The 23,608-nt window shown below is 36.9% G+C and overlaps 1 protein-coding gene across 2 annotated transcripts in view; it reads left to right on the forward strand.

The window, feature by feature from the left end:
- The window catches only part of LOC129243647 (endoplasmic reticulum metallopeptidase 1-like), a 32,350-nt gene extending 12,796 nt beyond the window's left edge, over positions 1–19,554 (forward strand). For both annotated transcript variants that reach the window (XM_054880826.1, XM_054880827.1), the window contains exons 2-13: positions 4,823–5,351; positions 5,468–5,642; positions 5,719–5,803; positions 11,832–11,952; positions 12,031–12,185; positions 15,428–15,811; positions 15,900–16,080; positions 16,204–16,388; positions 16,449–16,592; positions 17,353–17,455; positions 18,829–19,223; positions 19,299–19,554. In XM_054880826.1, the coding sequence (XP_054736801.1) occupies positions 4,823–5,351; positions 5,468–5,642; positions 5,719–5,803; positions 11,832–11,952; positions 12,031–12,185; positions 15,428–15,811; positions 15,900–16,080; positions 16,204–16,388; positions 16,449–16,592; positions 17,353–17,455; positions 18,829–19,223; positions 19,299–19,466 (2,625 nt within the window). In that variant the 3' untranslated portion in view covers positions 19,467–19,554. The remainder of the gene's footprint in view (positions 1–4,822; positions 5,352–5,467; positions 5,643–5,718; positions 5,804–11,831; positions 11,953–12,030; positions 12,186–15,427; positions 15,812–15,899; positions 16,081–16,203; positions 16,389–16,448; positions 16,593–17,352; positions 17,456–18,828; positions 19,224–19,298) is intronic.
- The last annotated feature ends 4,054 nt before the right edge of the window (positions 19,555–23,608 follow it).

Here is a 23,608-nt window from a genome sequence, read left to right on the forward strand (position 1 = left end):
CATCATTTCTTAGGTATGTAGCTAAACACTTGGAGGCTATAAAGAAGGGCACATGCAAAATGTATCCAAAATGGGAACTAAAGTGTGTAGCCAAACGCTTAGAGGCTAAAAGGGGGAAATATTATTAAAAATGTCCAACGAGGAGCCTACACACCTTGGCTCCTAAGGTGGAGCGAAATACTTAGAGGCTAAAAGGAGGGAAATATATTAAAAAAATGTCCAAAGAGGAGTTAAGGTGTGTAGCCAAACGCCTAGAGGTTAAAGGAACGACCATATTTTTAAAAACTCTTTCAATCCTGGAACTCTTACACTCTTTATTTGGGGTTTGGTCGAGCTCCCTCCTATGTCTTGATAATATGGAGGGACCTAAAATTTTCAGCCGACTCCAGACGACTAATGACTTTTATCAGGAGTTTTTTATGGTAAAAATACACTCGGAGGTTTTCCCATTGCTTCCAACCGCTATTGGGAAAAATGTTTTCTATCATTTTGCGTTTCATGCCCGGAGATTTGAACTCGGGCTCTCCCGAATGATAGTCATTCCGCTCAGGTGACCGCCGTAATTCAAAAAATATATGCGGTTTTTTTAATCAGCTTGTTTTCTACGTAAATTAACAGCACCTTAACCAATTAAACGATAAAGTTTTCTCTCGACGAACATAAATCTAGGATTGTCCATTGGATGGCAATATTAAATGAGGCGAATTTAAGGACCTATACAACTTAGGGAAAGTGAAAAAATTTGTGATAAATCGACTTTTGATTCTACCATAAATAATAAGATTTAAATTTGCTATTGATTACAAAATGAGGGTTCAGAAGCTCATAACTCTAACAGCAAATCTAGATATTATTAAGAGAGGTCGTACGAAATGACTTAGAACTACTAAAACTTGGAAGGAAAGACGTTCGACTGATGGTCGGTATTATTACGGGACACAATCCATGGGGTCAGCATATGACCACCATTGGAATCGTTGAAGACCCAATGTGCCTGTATTGCTTGAAATAAGCGGATAGCACTGAGCACTTTCTCTGTGAATGTCCTGCTTTTGCTAGAACAAAGCTACGAGTTTTGGGTTTCGATGTCGTGAGAATGACTAATATTCGTTCTCTAAAACTGGAGGATATTTACAGATTTGCCAAAGAATCTGGAAAATTCTCACAGGACTAACTACCTCTATCTCTGTCGCTATTCTTTCCTATCTCTCTCTCTGTTACTTGTCTCCTTCCCTCCTTGACTATCTACCCCCTTTCCAGAGCTTTAAATACAATGGGCTTTTTAGCCTGAGTGTTTTAGGAGCCACAAAATTTTCTGGTGCTTCTTGGCTCGACCTATTCAAATTTTAAATTTCTATTTCACAGAGGAGTGTGGATGCCTTCCATTTTTTTCTAGTTTTCAAGGGAAAATACTATATTTTCACAGCTGAAGCTGCTGAGCTCTGATCAAACTATCGCCGAAACGCTCAGAGCTCAAGTGGTTTTCATACCAAAAGTAGAAAGAAAGGACTATTCATTGGCTAAGTCCTTCAGATTAATTAGTCTCGCCTCCTTTGTATTGAAAGCCATTGAGGACACTATTAATAATGAAATCAAATCATACACTCTACGAACAACACTTCTCCATCACAACCAGTGTGCGTACAGGGCAGGAAGGTCTACGGACACTGCGCTGTTTATAATCCTTCCTGAGGAGCTTAGTAGTTGATAACCTGCTTCACTTGCTGACAAAGAACGGAATACGCTGTCAGGGATACAGATGGCGTTGTAATTATAGCGAGAAGCAAGTTCGAGAACACTCTTTGCGACATACTGCAAAGAGCTTCAAACCTGACGAACAGATAGTGTGCTGGTTTGGGTCGAGTTATAAGCGTGTCCAAAACAATCATCATTCCTTTCATCAGAAAAAGAATTTTATTAGGAAGGAGTGAATGAAGTTAAGCCTAGATGGCTTTCTTCTGGATGCCGAGAAGAGATAGCGAGGAGATAGCGAGGAGATTGTCAGACGGCCACAAAGTTTAGTGTAGTGCGACAAGGAAAATTGTTTCGGTGCTGAAATAATGCGAATTTATCGTGAGAGCAATCGATGCTTAGAATCATCTAAAGTGGAGGACAAGATCAGAACGGTGTACGTCCGCACTTCAATCGTACAATTAAAGCCATAAAAGCTTTGCAGGAGCGAATCCAACGAAATTCCTTAATGAAACTGCAAATTAAGGCTAGAGAGCTGGACATGTCTTCTTGATCCATCTCACGATTAATCAGTGACGACCTCCACATGAGAACTTTTCGAAGGTGCACTGACTATCTTTCAACTCCACGGTGGTTAGCTCTCGGCCTGCCTAGCTTTAATTTCTCTCGAGTTCAAACTTCGATCAATGGTAGAGGGTAGAGTCTTCGGAAGTCGCCACAGAAATCTGGGGTACCTCAAACTAGCGCTTATTAGAGCGTCATTCATCATAACATCATTCATATCTATGGAAACTATATGAAACGCTATAGCGCAGTGGCCATACCGTTTAGGAGCCTGTATTAAAACTAAAGGTGATCATTTTGAATAGTTTTTTAGTTTTCCGGAAACGTTGCCAATTAGTAAAAAAATTAAAATCCTTATTAAATCTAAAAATTTAAGCCTTAAATTCTTATACCAGCTGGAAATTTGGAAATTGGACAGCAGTTAAGACATGACTAAATATATAGTCAGATGGTCGTGGCCCTATCGGAAGATTTATAATTTTTATAATTTGGCGTCGTACGTCAATCATACTTGACACTTGTGAGCCGGAGAGCTGCAGCACCCAAAAAGACAATCAATGGAGCGCGTAGAGGTCAAAATAATTTCCTCTTTTTCCTAAGATTGCCTTGACTCCCGATCATATTTTTTATTTAGTAAAAAGGTTATGTAAAAACTAAATTGCACCACCTTGTATGTACACCCCGCTGTTAACCGCTATCAAATGTTGACTGTGACCAGTATTGACTATTTTTGTGCCTTTTTTTGAAAGTCCATTATTTTTGTATAAAAGTATGGTGTGTCTAACAAAAGCCATATGTATAAATCAAATTTTCAAATATCCGTTAATTTTGTTTTTTTGACGATCTTGCATACACATAAAGAAATGGCAAAAATGTTTGTTAAACTATAAACAAATTTTCAAATGTTACAGAAAAATTTGGAAAATTCCACAGGCTTTTCAGACGTAAAAAAAATTTATTTTATTTAAATTTAAATAATAAAAAAAAAATTAATTTAAATTTTTAACAACTTTTTTTTTATGGGGTTGCGCATTTTCTCCACATAAAGAAATGTCAAAAATGTCTGTTAAACAATGAACCATGGTTGGTTGATTGGTTGGTTGTTTAAAGTGGTGATTCATCCAGAATCCAACTAGCGCTTCCGCACCATTTTGTTACCACATCCTCGCTACAAACTTGCTTAACGGTTAATTACAGCCTGACTATATCTAGTCTGTGTGGTTTAAGAACCTTAAACGTCTAAGCCAGTTCGAGACTTTCGAAGAGTGGTTTGCCCAGGATTGACATTCTGTCCTTTCATAGGGCAGGGCATTCACAAAGAAAATGGGAAATCATTTCCTTTTTCTCTGGTTCTTTACGACTGTGACAGTGTGATTGTGAGGAATGCCCATTTTGACTGCTTGTTTCCCTATAGACCAGAAGCCAGTTATTACTGCAGTGAGCCTGCAGGCATCCGTTCATATCTTCGTTTCATATTTACCAGTATTGACGTTTGTTTATGGTTGTAGGTGGGCCATAACATTCTTCTGCATGTTGTCTGGTCTCTCCATATTTTAAGGAAATTGCACTCTTGATTACACCCAGTGGTGTGAATACCGATACTGTAAGAATCCTATTCATGGCAGATCTCAAGAATCCTATTCATGCCAGTTCATCCAGTTTTTCGTTTTCATCAATATTCCGATGTTTCGGGACCCAGATTAAAGTAACTTTATGGTTTACACTCAGGGTGGCTGCTTTGTTCCACCACTTCAGAGGTTGTTGTAACTGAATCCAGTACTTAGATTGCAGCATGGCTATCCGAAAGAAAAGCTATATTGCACTAAAAGGAGGCGTGTGCAATTAATATAGTAACCTACAAGCTTCCCCTATTGCTAGCACTCCGCTAGGAAGAAACTACTGGTATTCGAAAGACGCACAGACTTCTTAGTTTTCTAGCCTATGAGAATATATACCACCTCCAACACTGCAATCCATTTTTGAACCATCTGTGTAGACCGTAGTGTTGAAGTTGTTTAGTAAAAGTCGCTTACTCCATACCTCCCGAAATGGAAAGTGGGTGGCAAAATTCCTATTGAATATCACCGTTGAGATGATGCAATCAGTCCTCCGCGACGTGAACTGAGTTTTTAATAAAAAAAAATTTATATTCAATAAAAGAAAAAAATTGTTAAAACTGCTCAAAATGTAGGTGTGCTATCATTTGCTGCCATTAGTAGTCAATGGGTCAACCCAACTTTACGCAACCGTTCAATGCATTTATAAACTCCACTGGTGCGAGATCAGCCCATGAAATAGAACTGCTATTAAAATTAACTTTTTTTTTAAAGTAACTTCCATTCCACATTTACCAAATATTATGTTTGAATTATTTTACTAATTTTCAAAATAAAGTTAGCGATAATTCGAGTAATCCTTTAGAACACGAAATGTGAGGCGCAAACTTAATGCCTCCAGTTAAAGTAGGAAAAAAACCAGATAGCAAATTTTGCTAACAATTCAATTCTTCCCACAATTTTAGATTTCATGAAGCTTTTTTAAAATATGAACTCTTCCCATTCTACAGGTTGAGCCGGATGAGGCTAAAGTACCAACAGAGGCCGTTTCTCCCGACAACATGACTTATCACAGAAAGCAATCTTCCAAGGTTCCATTTTACTTAGCTCCAGCATTTCTACTTTTCTGGGTTGTACTCTTATTTGCCGTTGTCATACCCATTTACTTGACACTTCCTGAAGGACTGACGCTGGAAAATGAGATCACAAATCCTGGGCAATTCATAAGCGAGCGCGCAAAAAGCATAGACATCGAATTTGGCCAAATTGGACCAAAAGTGGTGGGAAGCAATGCAAATGAAAATGTCACCGTGCAGTTTGTTTACGATCGACTGGTAGAGATTCAAAGTGTTATGCTTGATGATCTGTTCGAAATGGATATAGATGTACAAGTGGCATCCGGTGCTTTTATCCATTGGACTATGGTGAATATGTATCAGACGATACAAAATGTTGTTGTACGTTTCGGCGTGAAAAATTCTACCAGCGAATCGTATCTATTAATTAATAGTCATTTCGATTCAAAGCCGTTTAGCCCAGGTAAGTAGAAGGGCATGAGAGAGAGAGAGAGAGAAAGAGAGAGACAGAGATAGAGAGAGAAAGAGAGAGGTAGTGACAGGTGACATGTTTTAACATAAATATTTATCTTTTGCTAGGTGCTGGCGATGATGGTGCTATGGTTGTTATAATGCTCGAGGTACTACGCGTGCTCGCTACAACTCGCCAACCTTTCGAGTATCCCATTGTATTTCTCTTTAATGGCGCCGAAGAAAATCCTCTACAGGCATCACACGGTTTCATTACACAACACAAGTGGGCCAAATATTGCAAGTAAGTAATAAATAGAATTTGTAAATTTACATATTATATAAAAATGTTGGCTGACTAAAATGTACAATTTCAATAGGGCGGTAATAAATTTGGATTCATCGGGTAGCAGTGGTCGTGAAATTCTCTTTCAGACTGGACCACATAATCCATGGCTAGTAGACGTAAGTAAATTTAATATTCAATAAGTGCCACATGCAGGGGTATTTTTTGGGAATACGAGAGAGACCTAGACGCATTATAAACATACCGAAATGATGGGGACAACCTGCTTAGTGGTGCTAGTAAAATAGAGAAAAATATTTGTGCAAAAGAACTTTTAGAAAATGCTACTAAAGTGGTAATGGCTGTTCAGATATAATGCCAAGCTGTTCCAGTAAAGTTAAAGAGAAGAAGAGAAATACACTAACATATGTCGGTCTTGGTAGTCCAGCGTATGTCTACTAACCTGCCATCCCAGAGGTTGTGAGTTCGAATCCCATGTTAAGCACAGTCCTCGCACTTTCCCAAATTTACCTACTTTCCCTGTTTCTTAAAAAAAAAACGAAATATCATTCCTCAAACCCAAAAACTTATCCTTTCCAACCTTATTTCCGCACAATAGTCAGGACATTATTTCTATTGTGGCTGCTAAAACAAGCAAAACAAAAACAAAAAAAAACACACAATTACACATTGAAACAGTGGCGCCAGTAAGAGGAAGCGGGCAACCGCAGTAATAACGCAGACACACCAAATTTAGCGAAGTCCTCAACCATCCGTGAGCCAGAAAAATGTGACACACAGATGGCGCTTCAAGCAGTAAGAAGGCGTTGTTCCTAAGCAACGACAGTAGCGAAACCAACGCAAGACAAGTCTTGTCGCGGCCCTATGCTCCTGAGAGGAATGAACAAGGGAAAAAAATGTCGGCCCATCTGTTTGCCGGTCCACTATTTTGAATATAAATCATCGCGAAATCTTACAGGTAACTTCAATGGGCTTCAGTTCCTGTAAGCATTTAGTTTTGTAGGCGTACTAATTCACCCCCCAAAAAAAAAAAAAAATAAAAGGACACTAGCATATCACAAATAATTGCTAACAAAAATCTGCATCCCTCTTGAATCACCCTATAAATGTAAATTTTGCTTTTAAACTAGTGCTACTCGGTACTCCAGCAATCGGATATCGGGGGATATCTATATTAAAACAGCCAATTTATCTAAGAAATTTCTTTAAAATTACCGAATACTGCTAGTGGTTTTTCAGGCAGACATGCAAAATGCTTAGGGAACGTGGGAGCGAGAAAGATATTAACATCTTTCCCGATAGACAAGCCACGATTAAGGCTCTGTCGACACCATGGAGCAAACCCAAACTAGTCAACTCTTGTAAGAAGGAGATCCAATCTCTTGTTTGTGCAAGAAACATTTCTCTGATCTGGGTTCCAAAACATATGATCGTAGGTAATAAAATTGCTGATGAGCTTGCTAGGAAGGAAACTGAATTGGTCTCAGCGACCATGAGCTCCATTTCTTCATGTGCTATTTCTAAAATCCTTTCACCACAGTAAAATAGACGATTGCGGCTAAGTTTAAGAAAGCGCAGGATATAGAGGAGAAAGAGGCAGTCGAAAATCTTTTATGCGGGTGCTTGGCTCTGGGTAGAAGACAGTTGAGATTGCTCGGTCGCGCCATTCTGGACAACATTGCGGTTGTTGCAAAACTCAAACTAGCTAATATAGCCAGTTTTTTAAAAGTCACACAATGATTTTAAGAGGACCAAGTAGAGTAAAGATAGGATAGTTCCGGTGATATCTCAAGGGGCCTCTAACTGACTAGATGCGGCGAAAGACAGCCACTTCACCAAACCAAATTTAACTTAAGAAAGCGTACCAGTCGTTTGACCTAATAGGTGCCAGTTGAACACTCAGTGAAGTCAAGTTCTTCTCCACCTGATATCTCAAGGGGCCTCTAACTGACTAGATGCGGCGAAAGACAGCCACTTCACCAAACCAAACTTAACTTAAGAAAGCGTACCAGTCGTTTGACCTAATAGGTGCCAGTTGAACACTCAGTGAAGTCAAGTTCTTCTCCACCTGATCTTGCCAACGCAGAAGAGCCCTTTCTCTTCCTTCCTCTTCTTCTGATGTCACCAGCAGATACCGCATCGAATACTTTCAGAGCCGAAGCGTTTATATCCATTCGGACGACATTACCTAGCCAGTGGAACCCCTGACTCTTTATTCGCTGCACTATTGTTCCATCGCCTGCGACTATCGCCGTCACCAACCCGCAAAGATCCAAAAATCGTCTACAGAATCTTTCTCTCGAATACTCCAAGGGACAACTCATTGGATGTTATCACCGTCCAAGCTTCTGACTATTCAATATAATGGACATGATGAGACTCTTATAAAGTGTAACATTTGTTCGTCAAGAGAGAACTTTACTACTCAGTTGCCTGCGTAGTCTAAAGTAGCACTTGTTGGCAAGTTAGATTCTACGTTGCATTTGAAGGCTGACGTTATTATCGGTGTTAACGCTAGTACCTTAGTAAACGAAATCTCTTACAACTTAAAAAAGGCTGAACTAACAGCGTGCTAGTTTCCCACTAAGCAGAGGGGACTGTAGGAGGCTGGTTGGACTGATGACGGGCCACTTTCTATGGGCGAAGCACATGGAAAAGGTGGGTATCTCAGACAATGCACTCTGCTCAGCATGTGGAGAGGAAGATGAGATGGCAGACCACTTGCTGTGCGTCTGCCCAGCCTTCACTCGAATCAGACTTGAGCTCTTTGGCACTGATGTGTTAAGAAGCGACCACCTTGGCTCCTTGTCACCACAAGATCTACTCAGATTTCTTCGGAGGTCGCGTAGATTTAAAGAAAATTAAAAGGGGAATCCGAGTACATAAGAAAAGGACTTAACTGTGTCTGAGTGCTGTACTTGCTAGTCTACACTTGTTTAGCACGAAATTTGAAAGCCATCACTTCGCAATAATGAATCTTATCAAGTAGAATTTTACAATACAAAATTTTAGCACCCACTATTTTTAGTACAGAATTTTTAATACAGCGAATTGCACCATAAAATTTTCGTACGGAACGTGTTGAACCTTTTATTTCAAAATCCGATATACAACTATTATCTTAATATAAGAGGGTATCAAACGCCCGCATAATAAAGTGTCTGTATGTATGTACGAGATAGATATTATATACATACTTGCGGAAGATTAGAGTGGGGCAGGCACACATTTTATCTTATAAAAAAGGAAAATTATTGATTTCAATTGTTTTGGTCAATAAATAAAACAACATACGGCGTCCTTGCGTATCTCATAATCGAACATTTTATTGCCATCATCAAAACTAAATAAAAAAAGCGAAGTGCTTGCACTGATTAGATAAAGTTAAATTGTGTCAACTCGTTCAAGACATTATTTGTAGTTGTTCATGTGATTTATTGATAAAAGTACTCTATCTACTACGTATTTAGTGCTTAACAGATTTTCTGTTGATCGGCTACACCTGAGTTAGAGCACTAACAATTATGCCTTTTATTTTTATGGGCATTGTGATAGCGCGGCGCTACCTTCAAGAGGCCGTCTGAAACTTGTATAAGCTTGTTTTGCGAAGAATTGTCTTACCTCGCGTTGTCGTCGCCAGGCACTGCATACCCACTGTAGTGTGTTCCAGGCAGAGGAGGCAGCTGATTGGCTGCTCAACTGCGTACAAACAGTCAATAAAGTAAATATTTACTCCGACAGCCAAGCGGTAATAAGCGCCCTCGGGTCAGTGACGATGCATTCGAAACTGATCAGAGAAAGTCTGGGCTCACTTTCGACTGCGTCCGAATTCTTTGACATAAGCTTCATCTGGGTTCCTGATCACAGCGACATTGCGGGAAACTGTGAGGCGGATGAGCTGACCAGACAAGGCACATGTGAGGATATTTCCCCTGAGCCCCCTGACTACCTGCGTTCTGCTCCTAGAAAGATGGTCTTCGCGCCAACTCAGCGAGCATTGGGCAAGTATACAAACCGGTAAGGTCGCGAAATCCTCCTGGCCACGTAAAGATCGGGGACGCTCGGACGAGCTTCTGAGGTTGACAAAATATCAGCTCACAGGACACTATGCGTGAGGAATGCATGCTGTGACACTTCGAATTAGCTCGAGTCCTTTTTGCGTCGGATGTATAGAGGATGAGGTAGAATCATCTCAGCACCTTCTCTTTAGCTGCCCTGCTTTGGCGGGGTTAAGATCTAGGCATCTTGTCTCGTACTTCTTTGCTACACCTGCTGATATAGCTGGCGTTGACATTAAAAATCTGATGAATTTTCTCAGCAGCACAAAGCGGTTGACGCAAGCGCAGCACAACCATCGTTCATAATCCACACACTCTAAACCCGTCCTTTTAACCATCACACCACCACCGCTCCCCGCCCTCTCCTTAAATCCCATCGATTTTCTCTTTCACCTCACCTCCTTCACAATGGTATCACTAGGGACGAGTCCGATTATCTTCGTCCAAGTCTGCTCATTCCTTGGGCAACCAATCCAACCTAACCTTAGGTAAGTTCGAAGGAGGAAGCTTTGTTACTCGCCAGTGCTAGGTCTAGCTTTCTTCCTAAAGCTGAATTTAGCGTCGCTCGCTGCCTGTCATTTCGTTTCATCTTCCATCCTATGTCGTGCTTCCGGTGACAAATTCCCGCATACAGCTTCTACCCTGCCGGATAAATAATATTCTTTATTGACTGTCTGGCTCGATGGAAGGTATTCATGGTGCACTACGCCTTGGCAATCGAAGAAAACAGTCAACATCGCCTTCACTTTTGAGCGGCTTTGGCGCGATTTTTTCGGTTTCGGCTTGTCTTCGAAGCGCCACTCAGACTATTGTTGCTTGGTTTCCATGTCAAATTCATAGGCCCATGTCTCGTCGCCAGTAATTATCCGTTTCACGAAGGTTGAATTACATTGGGCTTCAGAAATCATCTCCTCAGCAACTGTCTTTCGGTGGTGTTTTTGCACAAAATTCAGGTTGTTCGGAACGCGCCTGGCTGTGACGCGTCTCATACCCAAAATATCAACCAAAATGTGTTGTGCCGTTGCATTTTAAATGCCAACTTTACTAGAAGTCTCTCTTAAGCTGTTATGACGATTTTCAAGCACGATTTCTTTCACTTTCTGCACGTTTTCATCGGTGTACGACGCGTCTGGTGTTCGACGCGTTCGGGCGTCCGGAACGGGGCAAATCTTCCACCACTGTAGGACCACTTTCAAAGTCTTTATACCACTCGTACGCTCTTGTTCTTGATAGAGCAGATTCGCCAAATGCTTTTTGCAACATTTTCAGTGCATCGGAACACGAAATTTTGTTCGCAAAAAAAAATTCAAACAAACTCTTTGTCCAACAAAATTATCCATGGTAAAATGCGACAAATTGAAAAAAGTTGACTGATCTAAACAAACGCCAGGCAGACACTAATGATCCGATGGCGCTAAAAAATGACAGAAGTGTGTCTTATAGCCCTACCAACAAAAGAAAAAAGATGGGCCGGTTCCCATGTGCGCGGTTCGTTTAAATTAAATATTTCCGGTACTTTTTGATCATAGGGTAAACTTTTAATTTTTGGTTTAAATGAAACGTTTTCATTTATGTAGAACAAGTGGATGGTAATGTAATGTAATGTAGTGGTTGTACGGGTTAGGCTAAGACCTTTACGCACTGCGACCAGATTGATCCTTACTGCGGCGCTAAGTTCTTAATTATGATTATTTAAAATACCGAGGAATCGAACCAGCTCCTTAGGAGAGAGCAATTGTAGGTTTTCCTCCTCTAATAGGTACGAGTGCAGGATTCTGTATCTCTTGTGGCCTAATGCCTCACAGTTGGTGATTAAGTGTCTCCATAGACTCCTCTTCATCACAGCAGAACCTGCATGATCTTATGCTAGATAACCCTATTGTGTTGAAATGTTAATAACAGGCAAAGTGACCTATAAGTGCTCCACAGAGTAATCTGGGGTCCTTTTTATCTAAGGTTAGAGCAGATTTTGCTCTGTTTGCATCGAAGTTCAAGTACTTTTTGGAGTGGTTAAGGCCGCTTGTCCACATAGTCCACAAATACTCAACCTCAATCAACCCCCAATCAATTGCCTATACATCATTTTAAATGATAATATTTATATGTATTTTGTTTTTTGTATTTCCAGTTGTACGGTAGTAGCGTTAAACGTCCATTTGCCACAACATTCGCTGAAGAATTATTCCAATCTGGTATTATACCTTCGGATACTGATTTTAGTATATTCAAAAGCTTCGGACATATACCTGGTTCGTACTCGTAAAAATTAACTTTAAATCTTATTTTTTCTTTGCGTAAAACATGAGTCAATTTAACCAATTTTATAGGTCTGGACATGGCACACAACTTCAATGGCTATGTATACCATACGAAGTTTGATACCTCGGATATTATACCTCGTGGAAACCTACAAAACACTGGCGATAATTTATTGGGCTTGGTGCGTGCTTTTGGCAATTGCACAGAATTAAAAAATCCTGCAGTAAGTGAGAATCGAATTATACGTTTTAGGATTAAAGGCCCACTAAATCTAGTGTGCCCTGCGAAAGAAGAAAACTAATTTAAGTTTAAAGAAAGGAGCGCATAATCATAGCCCAAAACCCAAAAGACGACTGTAGTTATCCGAAACTAAATCTCTTTTATATTGAGATTTAAATGTTTGAAACTGAAGCTAGGAACTTTGCACTGACTTTGTTATCGAAATCGAAATCATTTCATCAATCGAAAGAACTGAACCCAAGATTGATAAAATACAAAATTGCGCAGATTAATCTGTGAAGAAGAGCGTGACTTTGCCTTGACGTAATTGTAGGTGAGGTGTAGGAGAGAACAGAGAAGAGGGTATTAAAAAAGCTAGGTTTTGTGAGCTTCAAATGAAAAGTTAGGTTAAGTTGGTGTAAACATAAAAAGGAATTTAAAAGATATTAGAAGAAAATAGTTGTTTGCAAATAAAAAATATAAGCAAAACAAATTTAAACAAAAAGCGGAACAACTGGTTGTGTCAAATTCATTAAAAAATAGAACAACTTTTCCGCGAAATTCGTAACCTGCTTATTCACTTTTCTTATCTATATATATTCTGAGCCTCTATCAATAGTAGAGCCTCTATCAATATCATTAAAAAGTTGCATCACAACTTTCACGCACAAAAAATCTACAAAAATATAATTTCATGTAATCTTTAAAGGTTTGCGAAAAAAAATTCATGAGAAGTCGGGTTTTCTTCATAACTCTTTCACTTTTGAACCGATTGCAAGGTGGGACATGTCATTAAAGGTGTAGTTTAAAATGACATACATACATCTCTTTTTCAATGAAACAATTTATTACTCAAATGTTTATTTTTACGGGTACTAAAATTGAATTTAGTCGAGTAGAGAAAAAGTTTACTGATCGGTGAAGGTACTTCGCGTCCACATGAAATTATAAGGCATCGAAAATACCTTTCAAATGGTAGATCTCACTTTGAAAATGGGGCGTAAGTAAAAAAACACGATTTGAACTTTTTAGTGCATAGCGATGACGGAAATTTTAATAACTCTAAAAACCCCTCGAAGTACAAAAATTTTGAAACCAACGGAGTTGTTGCACACATTTTGTGTAGACTCCGACTCGGACCAATGATTATGCATATGTAGTTGATATAAAATATGATATAGAAGATTTGAAAACAAAAATCATTAGAAAATCACAATGAATTTTTAATTAGCGTTAATTTCTCACGCTAAGCGTTTGGGGGAAAATAAATCCATTATTTTTGCGTAAAATTCTTGCGCAAATGGGTTAAATTTTTTTTATGGTCGATCTTTATTTAGCACCTGGGCAATGCTACGGCTACTAAGCGTAAACTTTAAAATCCGATCAACCAATTTCTTTACGAATTATCGATCACTACAGTCATCTACCGAGAAAGTAATGGATTTCTTTTTCCTCAAACAATATTTAGTGGTTTTTTATTTAGTTTTGATTTTTATTACCATTTTTATTTTTTCATTTTTTTATTTCTATATTTGTTTACTTCTTTTTCGTTACTTTCTATTGTAATTAGTATTCTTTTTTTATACATTTTTTTATTATTATTTTTTTTTAACTAAAACGTTTCTTTTTCTCTAAACAATATTTTATGTTTTTTTATTTAGTTTTATTTTTATATTTTTTCTTCATTTTTTTCAATTTTCAATAAATTTTGTATTTTTTTCTGATATTTTTTTACTATATTACTATTTTTATTTTTATATTTGTTTATTTCTTTTTGTTACTTTTACTTTTTACTATTGTTATTTATATCATTTAAAGTTTTTTTGTCTTGTTTTTCTAATAGTTTTATATTATTTTGTTTTTTTAACCAAAACATTTATTTTTCTCTAAACAATTTTTTATGTTTTTTTATTTAGTTTATTTTTTATTATCCATTTTATTTTTTTCTATTATTGTTATTTATATTATTTAAAATTTTTTTTTTTGTTTTTCTAATAGTTTTATATTATTTTGTTTTTTTTAACCAAAACATTTATTTTTCTCTAAACAATTTTTTATGTTTTTTTATTTAGTTTATTTTTTATTATCCATTTTATTTTTTTCTATTTTTTCATCTTTATGTTTTTTTTTTATTAAGGTTTACTTTTTATAACCCTTTTTTGTTCATTTTTTTCTATATTTATTATTTTCAATATCATTTTTTCTGATATCTTTTTATTGCTATTTTTAATTTTATATTTGTATATTTCTTTTTGTTACTTTTTATTGTTATTTATAATATTTCTTAATTGATTCTTTTTTTTATTTTTTCTATTTTTTTATTTTTATATTTATTTCTTCTTTGTTACTTGTGTTGTTTTTTAATTTTTTTATTCTTTTCCTTCTATTAATCTTTTATTCGTTTTTTTGAACGAAAACATTTCTTTGTCCCCACACAATATTTTATGTTTTTTTTATTTAGTTTTAATTTTTATTCCCCATTTTTACTTTTTTTTAATATCTTTATATTTTTATTATTTTGTACTATTTATTAATTTTTTTATTATTTCTTTCTATACATTTTTTATTAAACATTTCTTTTTCCCCAAACAATATTTTGTGTTTTTTATTTAGTTTTATTTCTTTGTCTGATGTTTTTGGTTACTAATTTATTCTCTATCTGTTTATTTATTTTTTGCTACTTTTCATTGTTATTTGTATTGTTTTTTAACTTTTTATTCTTTTTTCTACTATTTTTTTCTATTCCTATTCCAATATTTTATGTTTTTTTATTTAATTTTATATTTTATTACCCTTTTAATTTTTTTCTATTTTTTCTATTTTTATTATTTTGTGTTTTTTTATGTTTTTTTTTATTACTATTACTATTTATATTAATTTTTTATGTTTCTTTATTTCTTTTTTCATACTTTCTATTGTTTTTTGTATTATGTTTTTAATTTCTTCTTGTTCTTTTCTTTCTATTAATCTTTTATTAGTTTTTTTTTAACCAAAACATTTCTTTTTCCTATTCCTGTTCTAATATTTCATATTCTTTTATTTAGTTTAATTTGTTATTACTATTTTTATTTTTATATTAGTTTATTTTTATTTTTTTTTTTTGTTACTTTCTATTGTTATTTGTATTATTTTTTTTTTTATACATTTTTTGTTATAATTTGTATTGTAATATTGTATTAATCAATCACTTATTATTTCACAATTTTCTCATAATTTTAATTTTATAACAAAAATTAAACTCCACAGCTTTATGCCGAGGGTAATGCGGTCTTCTATGATATCCTTGGATTTTTCGCCATCTACTACACCGAAGCTGCAGGCAAAATTATTAACACCAGCGTATCAGTGGTTGCCTTGGTACTTGTGGTCATTTCCATGTGTCATATTGGAGCGAATTCCTTTATGTCCATCGGTAACATATTGCGTCTCTTCGCACTGATATTTGTGCTACATTTGCTGGGTTGGATATTGGCCATCGTTTTGCCTCTACTTATAGCCGTTATCTTCGATAAATTCAACTATTCCATGACTTGGTTTACAAGTAAATGGCTAATTTTGGGCTTATACGCCTGCCCAACACTTTTTGGATTGTGCACACCCACACTACTCTACTTGAGCTTAAGTCGGAATGTGAGTACCTAACAAAACAAAAACAAAATCCCTGAAACAATCCGATTATTTAATTAACTATTCCTTTTCGTCTTTCATCCGCCAAAAGGACAAAGTATCACATCCGTTTCGCCTTCAGATGGTCAATCATGCGCACACATTAATTCTGTGCATATTGTGTCTCGCGCTCACATTCCTTGGCATACGCAGCTCCTATTTCCTAATGATTTCAGTACTCTTCTATGCCAGCTCTTTGCTAATAAATTTACTTACGACGCTCAATCGGCAAGGTGAGTTGATGATCGCTTTAAGCGTATGAAGAAAAAATAAATAAATTAAATTAAATGAATAAATAAATTAAATTAAATAAATAAATAATTGCCATTATTTTTAAATATTTAACGCACACACAGGCTATTACTGGTCCATCTTCGTTATGCTCAGTCAAATTTTGCCCTTCCTCTACTTTGCCTACCTCTTCAATGCCCTGTTGGTAGCTTTAATACCGATGATGGGTCGCTTTGGTACAGCAACCAATCCAGATTTGGTTATAGGATTGCTAACTATTTTGGCGATTATTCTGGCGATGGGTTATTTGGTAGGTACTGAAGTTTATTGACATTCGCTATTTAATATTGAACTCTCTGCTTTTTCACAGATACCATTGCTAAATATTTTCAATCATCCCAAAACGGTTCTTCTTCTTCTGCCAACTGCAACAGTAATTTTTGCTTTGCTCACACTGACAAGCTACGGTTTTCCCTACCGACCCAGCACCAATGCTCAGCGAGTCGATATGCTTGTAAGTTCATACACATGTACAGCTGCGCTCACAATAATAGCAGCGCGATATATTGCAAAGTTTTGATTTATTTGTTATTTCATTTTGTATGAAAACAAAGTTTATGCTACAACCATACAACTTAAAGCTTCAAATTTTGAAAAAAGCTTTAAAAAATTTAACAAATTTTCAGCAGAGTCACAAAATTATAATCAGAGTTTTTACAAAAATTTCGAGTATGCAGTTTTGTAGCGCATTCAATTTTGTATACTAAAGTGTAAGTTACCTTTAATTTTGGAAAATTTTTAATTTGTTGACGGTGCTAGCCAAGGCGAATCTATTAAAGGTGGTGTTGGTAAATCGGCTGAGTTTTGTTTTTTCATTCGCCGTGTCCATGTGGCTGTCAGTTCATAATCAAACAAGGCGAATTCATTATTTGTTTTCTAGTTTCTCAATACTTTGCTTTAACAATCAAACGTACAGAACACTGTTGTTGGTCTAAAGCCACCACTTTTAATGAATGTGCCTTTGTGCTAGACATTTTCTTTCATATAAAAAAATTGTCGAATCTTTCGAAAATTTTCGAACCATAAACAAATTCGAGCATTCGTCAACAGAACAAATTATCAAAATTTTGCACAACTTTAAAATGGCACTTCAATGTGCTACAAAACTGCTTACCTAGAATTTGTCAAAAATAGCTGCTAAAATAGATTGTGCCGACATCTTTAATTCGCTATTTAATTCGCTAATACAATTTTCCATTTCTTCTGCATTTTAGCAAGTGCATCGAGTCTTCTATGAGTACGACGGCTCCGTTAGCCTTAATGAGTCTGGTTATTACTTCAATTTCCAAGACAGACGTAAACATCTACCGCTTGTATGTAAGTAACAGCATTGAATTATAATAAATAAATTTTTTTTTTATTTATATTTACATGCAAATTTAAAGGGTCTTTAAAGTACGACTTTCCTTTTCAAACACAAACGGAGGGGCCTACAATTTTAAGTCGACTCCGAATGGCAGATGGTTTTTTATGATTAGCGATTTTCACGGCTTAAATACATGCCATTACCATTGCCATTGCCATTGTTATTGCCAAAACGCAACTGCTATTCGAAAAGACTTTTTCTATCATTTGATGAGCCCGCACACATCCGAATAGTGCTCATGCACCAACCCATTCGGTTACGACAGCCGCTAATCAATGATATTTTCCAAATGTCCCCGCGTACAAGTTTGTTGATGTCGATTCTTTTAGTGAAAATTTCGATTTCGATAACAGTGACTCTATCGCGGCATAGCTTCAACGTCCTTAAATCAAGCGATCCTGGTGGCCAAGTGGCTTTCGGCACCAACATAGTGAAATTATTCTGCGCGAGAATTTCGTTTGCAATAACTGGTTTGTTCTTTGGTATGCCGCACTGCCCTCTAGAAATCCCATTTATTTAAAATATCCAAAAGCCGACTGCAGAGTATTTTCTCTGTAGCTGTCCAGTGTTTTCTAGAATCAGACTTAGGATGTTGCGTTGCGATGTACTTAGTATGGATAAGGGCTCATGCTCTTTCTCTTCCGGATTTCTGAAGATTCATCAATAAATAAAAAAAATTCTCGGAAAAGTGCCTTGAAACCAATTTTTTCATCTTATCATCTATAAAGTATCTATCATGTATCTCTATTCTTTCTACTGTAATCTATCCGGGTGTAGTACAATGGCCTTCTGAACTGACTGCTTGGACTTGTCCAACTCCCCACAAATCTAATCTACTCGGAGGTTTGTCTACTGTTAGAAAAAACTTCTTTTATCATATAATTTTATGTTTCAAAGTGGGCTTCGAACCCGCACCCATTGATGGGTGATATTGGTCCACAAATGGAGGCACCTACAGTTTCAAGCCGACTCCGATCGGCAGATATTTTATTTTTTATGAGGAGCTTTTTCTTGGCAGAAATACACTCGGAGATTTGCCATTGCCTGCCGAGGGGCGAACGCTATGAGAAAAAACTTGTTCTTAACTTTGGTGTTTCACCGAGATTCGAACCGGCGTTCTCTTTGAATTCCGACTGGTAGTCACGCACCAACCCATTCGGCCGATGCCAACATACATCGACGAACAAAATCATTCGGCTTTGCCGGCGGTAGTCAAAATCGTAAGCAATTCTAAAAAAGAAATTTAAACTTGAAAGATCCTGTGCTTACAAAAAAATTTATTCGATGTTCAATTTATTTGTACCTTTTGTTCTTTAAATTTCAGCTTACGTCGATCTAGAGGGTTTATATTACGTCGCTGAGGACTGTGAAAAATACATGGTCTGCGGCCTACCCATATACGATCACCGCTGGATGAAATCTCATAAATACGCCGCGTGGCTGCCACGTCAAGAGCCCGTTAAATTGCCAGGCAAGGCAATCCTTACACTCACCAACAAAACGGTGAATGCCAGCACAGAAAGTGTGCGTTTCGAATTCGAACTACAAGGCCCATCGCATATGGGTATTTTCATACAACCAGTAAAAAATGTAACGGTGAGCGGTTGGTCTTTCTTGACTGAAATGCTGGAGGAACCGGAAACGTATCCGCCACCATACTTCATCTACTTCTCATATGGCAAACTCAGCACACCACTGCAGTTTTACATTGATTTGCAGGTAAACAGGAAATATGACAATTAACAATTATTTATGAATAGTGAAATGTTTATTTTTTTTTTTTTTAAATTGCAGAAGAATGGCACCGACTTTGATGTACCGCTCATGCAGCTGGGTATTGGAGCGCATTTTATTTACTTGGATTATGAACGAGATGCTGAGACTAAGGAATTCATTGCCACATTCCCAAATTTCACTTTTCTTAACCAGTGGCCCAGTTCTTATGAACGTTATATATTTTAAGTATTGTGGTATGATGTGGTAATTGAGGAGTAGTGCAAGTATTTTCAGAATAAATGTTTAAGCTGAAGAGAAGCTAAAAATACGACAATGCACACGAAATTGGTATTATTTGAAATAGCAGTGAAATCCATGGAGCAAAGAGCAAGCACAGGATACTGTGCTTCAGTTTTCTATTGAAGTACGAATGTTCGTTGTGCATGCGCGCGTCTAGCGCTCCAATAGTCTTCCAATTATGTCAGGCATGCTAAATTTTCGAAAGAAATAACTTTTCGCATACTTTTTCTTCTGAATTCTATAATTTAATAAGTCAGTCAGTCATTTCACAACCATAACAAACACTTAACTCCCCTTTTTCGCTAAGACTTAGTATATTACTTTCGTCTTCTTAATTGGCGCGATAACCGCTTACGCGATTTTGGCCGAATTTAACAAAGCGCGCCAGTCGTTTCTTTCTCGTGCTAACCAGCCCCAGTTGGACACACCAAGTGAAGCCAAGTCCTTCTCCATCTGATCTTTCCAACGCAGAGGAGGCCTTCCTCTTCCTCTGCTACCACCAGCTGGTACCGCATCGAATACTTTCAGAATCGGAGCGTTTGTATCAATTCGGACGCCACACTCAGCCAACATAGCCGCTGGATCTTTATCCGCTGCGCTATTTCTATGTCGTCGTAAAGCTCATACAGCACATCGTTCCATCGCCTGCGATATTCGCCGTGCCTACGTGCAAAGGTCAAAAAATCTTACGCAGAATCTTTCTCTCAAACACTCCAAGCGTCGCTTCATCGGATGTTGTCATCGTCCACGCTTCAGCGTCATACGTTAGGACGGGCATGATGAGAGTCTTGTAGAGTGTTAGTTTTGTTCGTCGAGAGAGGACTTTACTACTCAATTGCCTACTTAGTCCAAAGTAGCACTTGTTGGCAAGAGAGATTCTACGTTGGATTGAATGGTTCCTAAATATACGAAGTATATTGCTTTGGTCTGCTCTTAATCGATGCTGTATTCTTTCGTTAGTGTCTTCGTCATCGAATCCATTTTCCTTCATGAAGTTATAAAATGCTGCTCCCATTTTATATAACAACCACAACTGCTCATAAATAATTTTTGGATGCATTGAATTTTCAAACAGCGGTTTTGACATTTCAAACAGTGTTGCTTACTTTAGGAAATATGTCGAAAACCAATGCGAATTCGTTATAGAGCTATCACAATGGGGTCGTTCCGTCCGTTGTGGCAACGCATTTGGCTGACGTGACGTATAAAACGTCCATATTTCGTGGTATATAAACAGGTTTTAGTTGGTCGGGAAATATATTATAAATCCAATGCTTGTTGAAAGAGGATTTTAATAGAATTTATGGTAGTTGTAGGCGGTGGGTGCGATCATAACTTCAAGATCGGGAAGCATATTCTTTTTTCACGACAACTTGGTTAGGGCGAGCATGGCTACAAGCCTCTTTGATTCGCCATTTCCCCGCTCGCTATCTCTATGCTCGATTAACTTAAAAAAAATTTGCATGCGAAAGCCACAACAAAGTTATCGAGCAAGATCCGCCGGGAGCAAATACTGTTATACCTCATAAAACTGGTAGGACTCACTGTCGTAAAACACATGTAATTTAAGGCAGCTCTATTCCCGCGTTGCCAACATATGTTCACTTATACCAGTTGCTTCATCTATTCGCCCTGTGCCAACACTTGGCCAGATTCGGCCAGATAAGAATGCATTCGGTAAGGGAATGATTTCACGTACTGTATGCCATGTTGCACCACCTTTGCTGGAGTATATAACGACAACTCGCATATTCGTCGAGGATGAAGGAGACGGGAATCATTTGTTTGTAACGTTCACCATTAAAAGTTTTGAATAAATTTTTACAATTGTTGGAGTCATTATTGTCGCTCCAAAAACGATGAGATTGCTAATGACCAAAGGCAACAAGCCAGACATGGATATATCGTAAACTAATTTGAAGGAATTTTTGAAGTGAAACTTCTTAGGCGTCGATGGACGAGCGAGAATGGAGAGTAAAATTTCAAGGCCATGCAACGTTTTGGGCATTTTCGTTCCGCGAGAGAGAAAAAAGATAGAAAGTAGAGGAAAAGGAGAGAGAGAGAGAGCTATGCCTTATATAAATCTTAGATACACGTTAGGCTATTTTTCCTGAGTTTTTCCTTGTGGTTGCTAATTTCTAGTGAGAAATAACACTGCCTACATTTTGGCGCTTGTTTGTTGATGCAAACTTGTAGGAAATATATTTTTGGTGCCTACTTTTTGGCGTTATATTTCCTTGGTGCCTACTGTTTGGGACGTTTTTTGGTTCCAATTATTTTGGCGTTTTGTTTTTTTTTTTTTGCTTCTACTTTTTGGCGCTTATTTCCATTTCGTGGCTAGTGCTTGTGCGTACTGTAAAGTGCTATCCATTTCGGCGTCGGATTTATTGGTATTGCCTTGCGGTAATTTGTACCGTTGCTGCGGTCCTGGAATCGCTGCATTTGTGCGGGTGAAAAACGCAGGGAGTAGAGCGCGTTGTTGCCACGGTTTGTGTCCGGCGTTTACCTACACCGGTCGACACTTCTCCGTTTTCTGTAAATTTTGTCTATTTGTATTCTCTGCAAATGTTGTGTATTTATTTAGATATATATTCTTTCTCTCTCTCTCTCTTTCTCTCATGCTCTCTCAGGTCTTTCCCTCTTTCTTTGTCTGCCTTGAAAGTTTCACTCCTACTACGCTACACGCACTTTTTTTTTTTAATTATAATATACTCGTACGCAACTATTGCCCCAAGAATGATAAAGAAAGAGATTGCGTCTTCTGAATTCGCCCTGTCATAAGAGGGGAGCTGACGCCAAAGTAAAGTAACTGTTTTTAATGGCGCCACCTTCACTACTCAATTCGCTTTTTTCATTCTGGGGCTAGTAGCCACATGGGCACGGCGAAAGAAAAAAAAAAAACAATCAGCTTATGTACTGTTACCAGAGAACGTAAATTCATAGAGAAGGCGCAGGAACGAATGGACAGGTTAAATGTCAAAACACATCAAAACGAGGGTAGGAAATTAACAGTAGAGAGTTAACATAGCGGAGCGTAGTCAACAGAAATATATATAGCGTTTGCATTGAAATGTAAAATGCCATGATTTGATGTTAGAGAAAAGAAAATAACAGCAGACTTGTACATTTTTCTTTCATGCTTATTTGCCGTCGGCATTTTGCATGCGCAAATGGATTATTTCTTGTGAGATGAATAAATTAATTCTAAGTAACGCAATAGCACCGTAGGCCTAAGTAGCTAGAGTGCTCTATCAGTTAGTGTTATATTTCATGTTTCTCTAATAAATAATAATAATAATAATTCTAAGTATATGCATGCATGAATATGAAATTTTAAGTATCTAATTGACTAAATTGTATTGAATTTAGGTCTATTATCAAAATTATTCAAATATCATAACACAAAAAATAACTTTGTAAACCATTCATTTACATCAAGGTTTATTATTCAGCAAAGTGTTGAATTAATATAACATCTACCATCCATATTCATGTGGGCAGATAAAAACATGACTTGCCTCAAAACCCAGCTCATACACCTCTCATACACATCTGCATATAAAGAATTCAAAGCAAATAGACAAACGTATGCAAACATATTTCTAATATACATACATATGTATGTATGAATGCAAAAATCACATTTTTTTTTCATGCTTATTTCCCGTAGGCATTTTGCATGCGCAAATGGATTATTTCTTGTGAGATGAATAAATTAATTCTAAGTATATGCATGCATGAATGTGAAATTTTAAGTATCTAATTAACTAAATTGTATTGATATTAAATGCATTATCAAAATAATTTCAAAATATTCACATAAAAAAATGGTTTTGTAAACCATTCATTTGCATCAACGGTTATTATTCAACAATATGTGTCCTTTTTAAATTTTTATATCCATATGTATGTATGTACATATATTCATATACTAAATAGATATAACATCTACCATCCATATTCATGTGGGCAGAAAAAAATCTTGACCTGCCTCAAAACACAGCTCATATGTATCTCCTTATAAAAAATTCAAAAGCAAATAGACAAACGTATGCAAACATATTCCTAACATATGCAAAAAAAACTCA

The sequence above is a fragment of the Anastrepha obliqua genome, chromosome 4 (genome assembly GCF_027943255.1).
Source record: "Anastrepha obliqua isolate idAnaObli1 chromosome 4, idAnaObli1_1.0, whole genome shotgun sequence".
Classification (NCBI taxonomy): domain Eukaryota; kingdom Metazoa; phylum Arthropoda; class Insecta; order Diptera; family Tephritidae; genus Anastrepha; species Anastrepha obliqua.